This window comes from Hypanus sabinus, chromosome 9 (assembly GCF_030144855.1).
Source record: "Hypanus sabinus isolate sHypSab1 chromosome 9, sHypSab1.hap1, whole genome shotgun sequence".
Lineage (NCBI taxonomy): Eukaryota > Metazoa > Chordata > Chondrichthyes > Myliobatiformes > Dasyatidae > Hypanus > Hypanus sabinus.
In genome coordinates, this window is record NC_082714.1 from 92945444 (window position 1) to 92961043 (window position 15600).

At 45.5% G+C, this 15600-nt stretch overlaps 1 protein-coding gene across 1 annotated transcript in view; it reads left to right on the plus strand.

Annotated features, from left to right (window-relative positions):
- The first annotated feature begins 483 nt into the window (after positions 1–483).
- Positions 484–15600, plus strand: part of smg5 (SMG5 nonsense mediated mRNA decay factor) — a 76818-nt gene continuing 61701 nt past the window's right edge. The window contains exons 1-2 of the mRNA XM_059980231.1: positions 484–670; positions 12063–12161. Coding sequence (XP_059836214.1) covers positions 594–670; positions 12063–12161 — 176 coding nt within the window. The 5' untranslated portion in view covers positions 484–593. The remainder of the gene's footprint in view (positions 671–12062; positions 12162–15600) is intronic.

Here is a 15600-nt window from a genome sequence, read left to right on the forward strand (position 1 = left end):
TCTTTTGCCAAGCTGGGATGAACAATTGTTGTAGTTCATCCATGCGATCTTTAAATGCTTGCCATTGCATATCCACCGTCAACCCCTTAAGTATCATTTGCCAGTCTATCTTAGCTAATTCACGTCTCATACCTTCAAAGTTACCCTTCTTTAATTTCAGAACCTTTGTTTCTGAATTAACTATGTCACTCTCCATCTTAATGAAGAATTCCACCATCGTATGGAGGAGGTTGTAGAGGGTCAGAGAGATAGGAGGATTGCAAGGGCTGGAGGGGTGTAGGAATTGGAGGAAGTTACAGAGATGGGGAAGGGTGTAGGGAGTCACTGAGAGGGGGCCGGAGGCAGGTGGGGGAGGAGGCAGGGGAGGGGAGGGGAGGGTGAATTATCCAGAAGGTATTCCGGATTGGCCCGTGCTCGTCACATGCTCACCCCCAACCTCCGCGGTCTGCTCCGAAACTCGATCCCGTAGTGGGAGTCTCGCGAGACTGGGTCGCGGGTGCAGATCTCGCGAGGGTGGCCGTCTTGAGGGCCGGAATGGCGGCGACGGTAGTGGTGGGGGGCCCGGGAGATTGAGGCGGCAGTGGTGGTTGAAGATGAGTCACCCCGATGGCGATGGGCAGCCTGAGGGCGAGCCCGACGCCAAGCTGCTCCACACCAAGCGGCTGTACCGGTGAGCGGGGCAGGCAGCGGGAGGAGTGGGTGAGCATGAGAGGGAAGGAATGGTCGGGTGTGAGAGTGGGGATAGTGAGAAAGGGGGAGAGCAGGGAGGAGGCGAAATGGAGAAGGGGTGGAGAAAACAAGGGGAGAGGAGTGGAGAAAAGCAGAGAGGGCATAGAGAACAGCGGAGAGAACGTGAACGGGGGAGTAGAGCAGGGAGAAAGGGGAGCCAGGGTGGTGAAGAGCGGGGAGAGGGGGAAGCCAGGGTGGAGAAGAGCTGGGAGAAGGGGGAGAGGGGTGAGGAAGAGCAGAGAGAAGGGGAGAGGGGTGGAGAAGAGCAGAGAGAAGGGGAGAGGGGTGGAGAAGAGCAGAGAGAAGGGGGAGAGGGGTGGAGAAGAGCAGAGAGAAGGGGGAGAGGGGTGGAGAAGAGCAGAGAGAAGGGGGAGAGGGGTGAGGAAGAGCAGAGAGAAGGGGGAGAGGGGTGGAGAAGAGCAGAGAGAAGGGGGAGAGGGGTGGAGAAGAGCAGAGAGAAGAGGGAGAGGGGTGGAGAAGAGCAGAGAGAAGGGGGAGAGGGGTGGAGAAGAGCAGAGAGAAGGGGGAGAGGGGTGGAGAAGAGCAGAGAGAAGAGGGAGAGGGGTGGAGAAGAGCAGAGAGAAGGGGGAGAGGGGTGGAGAAGAGCAGAGAGAAGGGGGAGAGGGGTGGAGAAGAGCAGAGAGAAGGGGGAGTGGGGTGGAGAAGAGCAGAGAGAAGAGGGAGAGGGGTGGAGAAGAGCAGAGAGAAGAGGGAGAGGGATGGAGAAGAGCAGAGAGAAGGGGGAGAGGGGTGAGGAAGAGCAGAGAGAAGGGGGAGAGGGGTGGAGAAGAGCAGAGAGAAGAGGGAGAGGGGTGGAGAAGAGCAGAGAGAAGAGGGAGAGGGGTGGAGAAGAGCAGAGAGAAGGGGGAGAGGGGTGGAGAAGAGCAGAGAGAAGGGGGAGAGGGGTGGAGAAGAGCAGAGAGAAGGGGGAGAGGGGTGGAGAAGAGCAGAGAGAAGGGGGTGAGGGGTGGAGAAGAGCAGAGAGAAGGGGGAGAGGGGTGGAGAAGAGCAGAGAGAAGGGGGTGAGGGGTGGAGAAGAGCAGAGAGAAGAGGGTGAGGGGTGGAGAAGAGCAGAGAGAAGAGGGTGAGGGGTGGAGAAGAGCAGAGAGAAGGGGGAGAGGGGTGGAGAAGAGCAGAGAGAAGGGGGAGAGGGAGTGGGGAAGAGCAGGGAGAGGGGGTGGAGGAGACCAGAGTGAAGGGAGAGCCGGGATGGGGAGAAGTGGAGAGAAGGGAGGGGGAATGGAAGTGCCAAGGGGAAAGAAACTGAGGAGGGAAGGGATGAGAACATTTGATGGGCAATGGGATAGAGGAAATGTATTCTGATTTGAACAATTTTGGGGGTGGGGGAGGTGTAGAAAAATGCTCCCTTCCTGAAGAAAGGAGGGAGACATTGAATACAATCCAGCTTCTGTGGTTTAAACTGTTGTCTCAAGGTGGATTGGGTGTGGGGAACAGGAGACCTAGTACCTGGAGTGGAGGGTGATTGGTCAGCAAGTCAGGCATTATCTATGGGAGATGAAAAAACAGTTGGTTCTTCAGGCTGAGAGCCTTAATTAGAACTAGTAAAGAAGGGTGAACAGCCTGAAATATTGACTGTTTATTCATTTCCGTGGATGCTGCCTGACCTGCTGAGTTTCTCCTGCATTTCATGTGTATTGCTTTGGATTTGAAGTATCTGCAGAACCTCTTGTGTTTGTGCATCTGTCTCCAGGCCAGGTATGCAAGTGGGAGTGGAGGTGGGATGAGTGTTGGGGATGGGGGGGATTCAGAGAATGTGGAGGAGAGAGATGATGGTGTATAAAATGAGGAGGAGGTTGGTACCACTGAAAGGAAATGTTAGAGGTCAGAGAGCTTTGATTTTAACAGTAATATGATACTGTGCCTATTTAACTGCTGGGTCTGGAGTTTGGGTCCTTTTCCTGCTCACTGCATGAGGCCACAGAAACATCCCACATAGACAGAGTGTCAGTGACCTGTTTCCTGCTTCCTATGTGTCAGCATGGGTCTTTGTTCCCTCACATTGTCTCTCTGACAGTGGAACGTACTTTCAACTTCTATTGCAGCAGGCAGTGAACGCACTTGCACTGAGCCTGGGCTGACGATCTTGGGAAGCCACAATTTTTTTTGTTTGACCTTCATAGTTAAGACTCAGAATAAAATCGTCAGGGAGATGATGGTGCCAAGAATGAACAGTTGTAAATCTGATGAGTTGACAGTAAGTTTGGAGGTGGGGTTTTGACTTTTATTTTGCTCTTTGTTCTCTCAAGTCTGCAAAACTCCATTGCCCGTGCCCTAATTCAAGTCAACTCCTGTGTGCTCAGAAGTACAGATTTAGATTCATTTATTTGTCACCTGTACAGTGAAATGTGTCATTTGCATTTACAACCAACACAACCATCATCTTCCACCCAGCTGAGATATTTATCAGGAGCACTGCATGAGCATTGTCAATGATCCCTACCATCTGTACAATTATCTCTTTGACCTGTACTATTGAACAGGAGGTACCATAGCATTAGGACAAAAACAGGATGGGAAACAGCTTCTTCCCCCAGGCTGTGAGCTTACAGAACTCCCTGCCACCGCTGAGGTCTCATCACACAATGATGCACAGTAGTGTTATATTGTTTACTATTAAACGTATCATAAATGCACCTTATTAATTGTTAATTTGTGGTAATATTACTTTGTGCATTGTGGTATGTACTGTGTTGTGCAGCTTGGTCTGAAGGAACATTGTTTCCTTTGGCTGTGTATATGTGTACAGTTGAATAACAAACTTGAACTGAATGATGTGCTGGGGGCCGCTTGCAAGTGTTGCTACGCATTCCAGCAGCGACATAGCATGTGCACAATGCTGAACCACACAATTACCAGTGGAGGGACAGAGGGAGGTAGGAAGGTATGGGGAGAGCAGGGTAGGGGTGAACATAAAATAGTACAGCACAGTACGGTACAGGCCCTTCGGCCCACAATGTTACGCCGATCCTTAATCTTTGCCTCCCATATATCCCCCCCCCCCACCTTAAATTCCTCCATATACCTGTTAATAGTCTCTTAAATTTCACTAGTGTATTTGCCTCCACCACAGACTTGGGCAGTGCATTCCACGCACCAACCATTCTCTGAGTGAAAAACCTTCCTCTAATATCCCCCTTGAACTTCCCTTCCCTTACCTTAAAGCCATGTCCTCTTGAATTGAGCAGTGGTGCCCTGGGGAAGAGGCGCTGGCTGTCCACTCTATCTATTCCTCTTAGTATCTTGTATACCTCTATCATGTCTCCTCTCATCCTCCTCTCCAAAGAGTAAAGCTCTAGCTCCCTTAATCTCTGATCATAATCCATACTCTCTAAACCAGGCAGCATCCTGGTAAATCTCCTCTGTACCCTTTCCAATGCTTCCTATAGTGAGGCGACTAGAACTGGACAGTACTGCAAGTGTGGCCTAACCAGAGTTTTATAGAGCTGCATCATTACATTGTGACTCTTCAACTCTATCCCTTGACTTATGAAAGCTAACACCCCATAAGCTTTCTTAACTACCCTATCTACCTGTGAGGCAACTTTCAGGGATCTGTGGACATGTACCCCCAGATCCCTCTGCTTCTCCACACTACCAAGTATCCTGCCAGTAACTTTGTACCCTGCCTTGGAGTTTGTCCTTCCAAAGTGTACCACCTCACATTTTTCGGGTTGAACTCCATCTGCCACTTCAGCGTTCTATCAGTCTCTCTGCAATCTTCGACAATCCTCAACACTATCTACAACATTACCAACCTTTGTGTCATCTGCAAACTTGCCAACCCTCCCTTCTACCCCAACATCCAGGTTGATAATAAAAATCACAAAAAGTAGAGGTCCCAGAAGCAATCCTTGTGGGACACCACTAGTCACAACACTCCAATCCGAATGTACTCCCTCCACCACGACCCCCTGCTTTCTGCAGGTAAGCCAATTCTTAATCCACCTCGCCAAACTTCCCTGGATCCCATGCCTTCTGACTTTCTGAATAAGCCTACCATATGAAACCTTATCAAATGCCTTACTAAAATCCATGTAGATCAAATCCACTGTGCTACCCTCATCTATATGCCTGGTCACCTCCTCATAGAACTCTAACAGGCTTGTTAGACAAGATTTGCCTTTCACAAAGCCATGCTGACTGTCCTTGATCAGACCATGATTCTCTAAATGCCCGTAGATCCTATCTCTAATAATCTTTTCCAACAGCTTTCCCACCACAGACAAAAGGCTCACTGGTGTATAATTACCCAGACTGTCCCTACTACCTTTTTTGAACAAGGGGATAATATTCGCCTCCCTCCAATCCTCCGGTACCATTCCTGTGGACAACGAGGACATAAAGATCTGAGCCAGAGGCTCAGCAATCTCTTCCCTCACCTCATGGAGCAGCCTGGGGAATATTCTGTCAAGTCCCGGGGACTTATTTTAAAAACTCCCAACAGCTCCTCTCCCTTAATATCAACAGGTCCAGAACTTCAACCACACTTATATTGTCCTCACCGTAATCAAGTTCCTCTTTCATTGGTGAATACTGAAGAGAAGTATTCATTGAAGACCTCACTCACTTCCACAGCAGCCAGGCACATCTTCCCACTTTTATCTCTAATCGGTCCTATCTTCACTCCTGTCATCCTTTTGTTCTTCACATAATTGAAGAATGCCTTGGGGTTTGGTGAAGGGATGTTTGATGGGCCCTGGGACAGAGGAAATGTACCATGCTTTGAATGATTTTGGAGGGAGGTGTAGTGAAGGCAAGGAAACTCATCTGGAGGGAAAATAGTCCTATGGAAGGGTACAGTGAATCAGGGAGTGAGTGAAGAATAGGGTGCCACAGTGTCCTAGCGGTTAGCGCAACACTATTATAGCTCACACTGTCAGAGTTCAGAGTTCAATTCCAATGTCCTCGGTAAAAAAGTTTGTATGTTTTTCCAATATGCGCTTTGATTTCCTCCCACAGTTCTGGTTAGAAGGTTAACCTGTCATTGTAAATTGTCCTGTGATTAGGCCAGGGCTAAATCAGGAGTTGCTGTGCTCATTGGGGTGGAAGGGTCTGTCAACGCCCTAGCTCCAAATAAAATAATTAAATGTTCGCTCCCTGAGGAAAGGAGGGATGCATTGACTCACACTCAAGTCGGGACTGTCTGCAGACTTCTAGTCGGTGCTGTTATCCTGTTGTGGGGAATATATGGTTACCCTTTTTTATACTTGGATTGATTTTTGTGAAGACAAAATATTTGGGAAAAAGCTTTATTTGTTACATACCTCGCCATACAGTGAAATACATTGTTGTGTCAAATCAAATCAGAAAAGATTGCGCCGGGCAACTTGCAAGTGCCACCACTGTCAACATCGCATGACCACAACACACTAGCCCTAACCCGTACGTCTTTGGAATGTGGAACCAGAGTACCTGGAGGAACCCCATGTGGTCATGGAACGAACATGCAAATTCCTTACAGGTAGCGGCAGAAAATCAATCCTGATCGATGAACACTGGCCGGTGATAGTTTTATGCCAACCACTACACTACCACTAATATATTGTAAGCCTGCTTTTCTGGGGAATCTAGAAATACTGGTTGCCAATTTTAGATGGAGGAAGCAATAATATTAGGGTTGAGAGTCTCTAAAAGCCTTTCTCCATATCTCTTTGAGGAAAATTCTTTAATTATTTTAGATTCAGAAAATTGATTTTGATTCATTTGGTTCTTGATAAGCAAGTGAATTGGGAGAAAAATGGAAAACACGAGTCTGCAGATGCTGGAGATCCAGAGCAACACACGCAAGATGCTGGAGAAAATCATCAGGTCAGGCAGCGTCTCTGGAGGGGAATAGATGGTTGATGATTTGGGCTTAAACCCTTCATCAGGTCTTGAAAGAAGAAGAGCAGAAGCCAGAATAAGATTGTCCTTTTACATTCTGGTTTCTAAACAGTCAACGTTTCAGGCTGAGATGTTTCATTAGGACTTCAAGCTGATGATCTCAGCCTGAAACCTTGACTGCTTATTCTCCTCTGTAGATGCAGCCTCAGCTACTGAGTTCCTCCAATGTTTTGTGTGTGTTGTTATGGATCTCAGGCATCTGCAGAATCTCTTGTGTTTATTCTGCTTTAGAGTCCTGATGAAGACTCTTGGCCCGAAATATTGACAGTTTATTCCATAGATTTTGTCCCTCTCTTGTAAGCCACACATTATGTGTTCTGGATTCTGTGTTGATGATTCAGGTAGATGGGGCTCGTAGCTGTGGCCAGCAGCTCATTTAGGAGAAGGAAAATTCTCATCTGAAACCTCTGCTGCCTTGCAGCTATACTCACTCAAGGAGAAGGTTTTGTTAGTAAACACCTAGGAAAAATCTGGAGCTGGAGTCTAAGGCAGACCTACGTTGAGTTCAACACTGACTGGCAACTTCTGTGATGCTGTTAGTGCCAAACTGTATCAGTTTCTGCCATTCCTTTGGATTCATCAGCCACGTGGGGTGCTGCATTGGCAATGGCTTTCTCTCCATATCATACTGCCCTGGCTTATCAACTGAACATCGACAGTGAGGATGCAACATCCGACCAACAGAGGGCCCATTAGAATCCCATTAACCCTCTTAATATTCATCATGGTGGTTAGCTAGCTCAAGAAGATCTGGTGGCAAAGGAGGTTAGTAGGTGGAGCAGTCACTGTGGACTCTGGTCAGCTTACACCTGATTGAGTTATTCCACGTCCAAATCATTGAGGTACACATGGCAAACGATCAGAATCACATTTAATATCACCGGCATAGGTCATGAAGTCTGTTGTTTTGTAGCAGCAGTACAGTGCAATACATAACAAAAATGTAAATTACAGTAAGAAATAGATGTGTATAAAATTAACTAGTACAAAAATGAATAAATATTGACATAATGTACATAGATTAATTTTAGATTAATTTTCCTTTCATAAATCTGATGGCGGAGGGGAACAAGTTCTTGAAATGTTGAGTGCTCTTGTACCACCACCTTGAGTATAACCATGAGAAGTGGTCGTGGTATTCTTAGAAATTAGGCTTTCTTTTGAGAAACAGGAACTTTCTGTTTCCATAGTGATGTTCCAGGCATGTGCTGGTTTTATTTTTCAATATGGCAGGGAAACCCCTGTGAGGTTTAGTGTTGGGTTGGATTTATTTGAAGGAAGATTAGTTTGCAGATTGAAATATTTGTGTTTTCTCCCTGCTTGTTTCTTTTGCCAGCACTGCTGTGCAACTGTTCATCGGTGAACCCAGTATCTGTTAAACAACCACAAACACAAAGTGCTGGAGAACATCAGCAGCTCAGGCAGCATCTATGGAGGGAAATAAACAGTTGACATTTCGGGCTGGGACTGGTCATCATACTGGAAAGGAAGGGGGCTGAAGACAGGATAAGAAGGTGGGAGGAGGGGAAGGTTTACAAGCTGGCAGATGATAGCTGGCATGAAGTAAGTCTACGTCCACACTAGATCGGATAATTTTGAAAACATCAGTTTCGTGTAAAAACAATGGGCGTCCACACCAACCGTTTTTGAAAAGACCTCCGTGCACATTAAAACGGGTATTTGGGCAATTTGCCCCCCCACCTACTGGGCATGCGCAGGACACATCTACAGAAAACAAGCGACATGTTTGGTGTCGAATCTTGCAGTGAAAGTGCGCGTTTGTGCAGTTACAGACTAGGAAAATGTAAAAGGAAATTGCCAAACGATGGAGAGCTGTTGGCTCTCGCGCAGGAGGACTTAAAACAAAAAAAAACAAATACTGGAGTGTATGGAGACAGGGAGTTCACGAACAGTATGACTCGGCTGATGACGAACATTGAAAAACTGACTAACTCTGTTGCATTAATAAAGCACCTTGTTAAATGTATAAAACATGTCTGCATCAGTGTTATCTTATATTTCCATACAATAGTACATTAGGCTGTGACACATCTATTGTCAGAGAAGTACTTTCATAAATCGGTAAACCACCTTCATACGAGCAAGGACAGAAAACAGGGCAAAGTGAATATACTTATTCAGTAAATTATGGGTAAGAGTGTTTGGTGAGTACATTTCTAACTCTTCTGGCTTCAGTCTTGTTGCCTTCTGTTTTGAAATTGTTAGGTTGTGTGGGGGGTTGCGTTCAGGAAAGCAATGAAATGCTGCCATCTATTCCGGCACGTCATGACAGCGTTTCTAGAAATCTCCGGTTACCCCGTCCACACTACTCTTGCCCAAGCAGCGTTTTCAAATTTACACGCTCTGGAGGGCGTTTTAGAAAAGCTCCGTTTTTGGGGGAGGAAAACGGAGGAAAACGTTTTTGTGGACGGAGGGTCAAAACAAAGAAAAAAAGCTTTGGTTACGGATTTATCTGGTCTAGTGTGGACGTAGCCTAAGAAGCTTGGAGGTGATAGGTGGAAAGGTAAAGGGCAGAAGAAGGGGTAATCTAATAGGCGAGGAGAATGGTCCATAGGGGAAAGGAAAGAGAAGAGAAAAGGGAACGGGGAACCAGAATGAGGAATTGAAAAAGAGAGAGGGGGGGATTTACAGATAGATGAATTGGCATTCATGCTATCAGGTTGGAGACTACCCAGATAGAATGAGGAGTTGCTCCTACAACCTGAGAGTGTGTGGCATTCCACCATAGATGTGGTCACGTAGGGGCCAAGTGCTTTTCCTGCTGTTCACTGGCTGGTGTCACTCCTCCACACCTCCCTGTACCTCACTTTTCATCCTTCCTCACTAATCTCCCTCCTGGCAAATATCCCTGAAAGCAGCAGAAAAACAACACCTGCCCCTTTACATTGATTTTTTTTCCCTCACCCCTTCCCTCTTCTTCCCCACTCAGTCCTCTTATTTTTTCACCTCACCTGCCTATCACCTGGTGCCTCTCCTCTTTTACCCATGGTCCACTCTCCTATTAGATTCCTCCTTCTCTAGCCCTTTACCTTTTCCACCCACCTAGCTAGTCCCCCTTCCACTTACTTTTTATTCTGGTGTCTTACCCACTTCCTTTCCTGTCCTGAAGTAGAGTCTTGGCCAGAAACGTCGACTGTTTAGTAATTTCCCTAGATGCTGCCTGAACTACTGAATTTCTCCAACATTTTGGGTGTGTTTCGCTGAATTTCCAGTACCTGCAGAATCTCTTGTGTTTATGAGCTTACATCTCTGATTTTGTTTTTTGTTTACCAGAAAAAAAAGGGTGGACCAATATCGGGCACCTACCGGAGTGTTGCTCCACAGCCAATGAAGTGTTGTTGCAGTGATAGATTTTATTTATTCAGAGTTACAGCATGGTAGCAGGTCCTTTTGACCCAATAAGCCTGTGGAGTCCAATTACATTCATGTAACCAATTTGTCTTGCCTGCATATCTTTTGAATAAGGAGAGGAACTGGAGCACCCGGAGGAAAACCACATAGTCACAGGGAAAGCACGCAATCTTTTTGCAGACAGTGGTGGTATTGAATGGACAATTATTAAGACTGATGACCTCTGGGACCTTAATAGAGATCTTTGTATCTTCTTTAGCCTCCGACAAGGTCCCACAGTCTGGAGAGAGCCGAGGTTTTACCTTCTTTAAATGAAACAAGGCAGGAAATTATCATCGGTAAATCTTGTGTCAGTGATGGAAGTTATTGGAAAGATTCTTGGGAATGGGATCTACTCTTATGTGGAAGATCAGACTCATTAGGGATTGCCAGCATTGCTTTGTATAGGGAAGGCTATGTTTTATAAACTTGAAAGGCTTTGATGAGTCTATAACTCATGCTGGCCAGTATTTATGTATTTATTATTCCTATTATTTTTTGTATTTGCACAGTTGTCTTTTTTGTGCATTGGTTACTTGTGAGTCTGTAGTTTTTCATGGATTCTATTGTATTTCTACTGCAAATGACTGTCAGTGCTATAAGTGTTGCCTCCTTCCCCATCAGGAAGGAGGCATCACATCCACGCCAGGACCACCAGACTCAAAAACCCAAGCCATAAGGCTGTTCAACACTTCCACCCCATAAGCCCACCTTCACCACTGCTTCAGAATTTCCTGTCAGGTACTATCTGTGCAGACACTCCTGTGCTTTTATGGACAAACAATCTAAGTATATAAACTTATTTATTTATACTTAAGTGTTCTTTATCTTTTGCTTTTGTGCTGCATCGGATTGGAGTAACAATAATTTCCTTTGCCTTTACACTTGTGTATAGGAAATGATATTAAACTATTTTGAATATATACTTTGATAATAAATTTTATTTTGAACTTGAATCTTTGAGGAAATTGGACAGACATGATTGAGGTTGGGACATTTACACTGACAGATGAACAAGCAGGGAATGGCTGGATGTAGACTACATGCAGGCAGTAGATATTCAGCTCTCTTTGACATGTTCACCACAGACATTGTGGGCAGTAAGCCCCCCCCCCCCCCACCACACTTTGTGCCAATCACCAGGTTATTTCAATTTCATTGGGTGCAGAATCTGGAAGAACCCAGTAAATCAGGCAGCAACAATGATGGCTGATTCAGTCTGAGACCCCGTGTCATCATTTCACTGTAGCTCAGGAAGAATTATAGGTCCTGGTTCACTGGAGTGAAATCTCCACAAATTTGTGAAAGGTGATATGGCAAATATTTCACCCCATCAAGATGAGATGTTACACAGTACGCCAAATTGGATTCTGGGCTTGAGGCTTGTCTGGGACTTCAACTCAATATCATTTCCACGGTCACCCTGATGTCCTCCATCCAATTACTACCTTGAGATTCATTTTCTTACAAGGGGAAAAAAGAAGTACAGTAGAATTATAGTTTTTTGTAAAGTTTGTAAATGCAAGCAGGCTTCTTCCAGTGAGGGTGGGTGTGACTAAAACTAGAGGTTAAGGGAGAAAGATTATATATTTAAGGGGAACCATGGCTAGCAGTGGTGAGTGTATGGAACGAACTGCCAGTGAAAATGGTGCATGCGGGTTCAATTTCAGCACTTTAAAAAGGAATTGGATAAGTACGTGGACGGGAGGGGTATGGAAGGCTCTGGTCCAGCTGCAGGTCAATGGGACTAGGCAGAATAATAGTTCAGCACAGACTGGATGGATTGAAGAGCTGTTTCTGTGCTTAAGTGCTCTATTACTCTATTGTGTTGCTTTTTCATCCTGTAAATGCCTGCAATTAACTCTTAAGGTAGTATATTGTAACATATGTACTTTGATAGTAAATTTAGTTTGAACTTGTCACCCGGCTGTTGGTGGGAGTTTGCTGAGTGCAAGTAGATGTACATGTTGTTTTATAGAAATAAACATTATTTTAAGCTGTTCTGACCTGTTTTGCAGGGCTGTGGTGGATGCAGTTCATCGATTGGACGTGATTGTTAGCAACAAGATGGCGTACCGAGAGGTATTCAAACCTGAAAACATCAGTTTGAGGAACAGGTGAGTGTGAGTAGGAAGCAGTTCAGTCTTTGTGTCCAATCCAGTGGCTTGTTTTACCAACCTCTTAAGCCCATTGTCCCTACTGGGGCATAGGCTGCCAACTATAGCTCGTTAGAGTTCTCTGTCCTGCCCGAAGGTCGATCGATCCCGTGGCTTCTGCTTTCACCACACAACTTTATACATCTTCAAAATTCAAAGTAAGTTTTTTATCAGACTAAATATACAACCCTGAGATTCATTTTCTGGTGGGCATAATTATAATGGAATTATAACCATAATGAAAGACCGTACCAACTTGGGCATTCAACCAAAAATACACAAACTGTGCAATATAAAGAGAAAAAAATAAATTAATGTTCAGAAAATGAGATGGTGTCCCTGAAAGTGAATCCATAGTTAGTGGGAATATTTCAGTGATAAAGTGAAGTTGACTTGTGTTTTCTCCACTGGTTCAGGAGCCTGATGATTGGGGTGTAATGATGATTCCTGAACCTGGTGCTGTAGATCCTGAAGCTCCTGTACCTTCTTCCTGATGGCAGCAACAAGAAGAGAACATGCCCTGGTGGGGGTTCCCAATGATGGATGCTGCCTCCTGCTATAATGTTTCATGTAGATGTGTTCAATGGTGGGGAGGGCTTTAACCCCGATAGTCTGGGCCGTATCCACTACTTTTTGTAGGATTTTTCCATTCAAGGATGTTGGTGTTTCCGTTACCAGGCTGTGATGCAGCCAATCAATATACTGTACACAATACATCTGTAGAAATTTGTCAAAGTTTTACACGTCATGCTGAATCTTCGCAAACTCCCAAGGAAGTAGAGGCACTGCCGTGCTTTCTTTGTAACTGCACTTGCATGCTGGGCCCAGGACAGGTCTTCTGAAATGATAACACTGGGAAATTTACACTTGCTGACCCTCTCCACCTCTGATCCTCCCATGAGGACTGTCTCCTGGATCTTTGGTTTCCTGCTGAAGTCACTAATCAGCTCCTTGGTCTTGCTGACATTGATTAAGAGATTACTGTTATAGCACCTGTCAGCCAGATTTTCAATCCTCCTCTTGTATGCAGATTCCTCACCATTTTGGCCTATAACAGTAGTGCCTTCTAAGCAAAGATCCTTCCTCTCCCAGGAATGAGGTCTTTCGAGCTTCTGTATCTCTGGGTTTTTACGGGATGGGGTTGCTAGCCGCATGCCCAACCCTCCTCCTCCTCATAGCCAGGATTGGGACCATCCATGGTAGAGTTTGTTTCACTAATGCTTTCCGTTAATGGAGGGTGGGGACTGAGGGGTTGTCGGATGTTGTAGACACTGAGGCAAATGGTCTGTAAGAAGTCTTGGTTAGAAGTTGCAAAGAGTTTACAGAGTTAAGGAGTGGGTCTTGGGGTAGATTGGCTGCGGATTATCAGTTTGCTTTCTCAAATTTCTGAATCAGAATCAGGTTTAAAATCTCTGGCATATGTTGCGAAATTTGTTGTTTTGTGACAGCAGTACACTACAATACATGCCCAATGAACTCAGAGACACTTTGTACCTCTTTTCAGGAAGAAAGGAAGCAAAGCTGACTGCAGTAACTACTGCAACATCTCACTGCTATTGATTGCTGGGAAGATCCTGGTCCATGCCATTCTTAATTGACTAATCACCACCAAATCAGAAAAGAACCTGCCCGAGACAGTGCTATTTCAGCCCTGGAAAATGCACCATCTATCTGAACGCTACCCATCAAGTAAAAAAAAAAATGTGTTGCATAGAACCTTGTCTTCATAGATTTAGCCAAGGCCTTTGACATGGTTCACAGAGGTTAACTCCAGATACTCTGCATCTGGGGCATGCATACAGTTCTGGTCACCACTCTATAGGAAGGATGTTGAGGCTTGGGAGAGGATGCAGAAGAGGTTTGCCAGGATGCTAGAGGGCATGTGCCATCATGAGAGGCTGGACAAACTTGGGTTGTTTTTTCTGGAGCGGCAGAGGCTGAGGGGGAGATCTGACAAAGTAGGTGGAATATCTGTTTCACAGGGTAGAAGGGTCTAATACTAGAGGGCATCCATTGAAGGTGAGAGGAGGTATGTTCAAAGGGGATGCGAGGGGGTAAGTTTTTTTTACTCAAAGTCGTGGATACCTGGAATATGCTGCCTGGTATGGTGGTTGAGGCAAATATGTTAGAGGCTTTTAAGAGATGTTTAGATAGGCACATGAATGTGAGGAAGATGGACGTATATGGACATGGGGTAGTTAGGAGGGATTAGTGTTTGGATGTTTTTGATTTACTTTTTAGCTAACTTGGCACAACATTGTGTGCAGAAGGGCCTGTTCTGTGCTATATTCTCTGGACAATCTTGGACATGCAACTTTGTCAATTTTACTTGCCACTTCCAAGATGATATGATGGCCATTTTCTCTCAAATGGAGAAGCCTCAGAACTGTTAAATATCGCAAATGACATAAAGCAAGTGTGTTTGTTGGCCTCTTTCACATATGTACATAACCACACGGTCAGTAACCTTGAACATGCAGTGTACTTACAGTACAGACTTGATGAATCATTGTTTATCTGCATCACCTAAACTACAAATCTAAGACTGTAAAGAGTTATCCTCAAAGCACTCTACGCAATGACGGCGCTCTAATGGCCCGCATGGAGTCCAGTCTTGTTATTGACAGGTTCGCAGAAGCCTCACGTCTGGTTGGCCTCACTATTCGTCTGGACAAAACAGTGGCTTTATTTCAGCCTGCTCTTGGAGGTGTCGCTGTGCCACATTCCATCACTATAAAAGGTACAAAACTGAGAGTAGAAAAGGAATTTAAATACTCCGGCAGTGTCATCTCCAGTGAGGGTTCCTTGCAGAAAGAAATTGATGCCAGGATTTGTAAGGCTAGTCAGAGCCTGGGCCGCCTGTGATCACGTGCACTAAGCCAGCACAATATCCAGATGCCCACTAAGATCAATCTATACAAGACTGTTGTCCTCACTGGCTCCTGGGTGGTTGTGAAACGTGGACTGTATTCAAAAGGTAACTCAAACTGCCTGAGATCCATTTGGGTATCCGCTGGCTTGACCATATCACAAACCTGGAAGTCTTCAATAGAGTAAAGACTACCATTATAGTAACTGTGATCCTGAAAGCACAACTTTGTCGGATTGGACACATAATACACATGGAGGACTCCAGATTCCCTAAGCAGCTGCTCTATGGCCAGTTATCACAGGGAAGCCAAAACCGTGATGGAATCTAGAAAGAGACTGTATGAAAGCTAGTATTGGTTATAGTGGGCTTGCTCCCTCGCATCAGGAGCAGAGGGCAAGAGGGAGCTGGTTGGTGAGCCTTAGTTAAACTTGCTGACAGCAACTGGTAAATAAGCGTCATGTAAAGCTGGAGACTGCCCGACAGAAGAGAAAGGCAGTAGCGACATCCATGCCTGTGGATTGGGGCAAC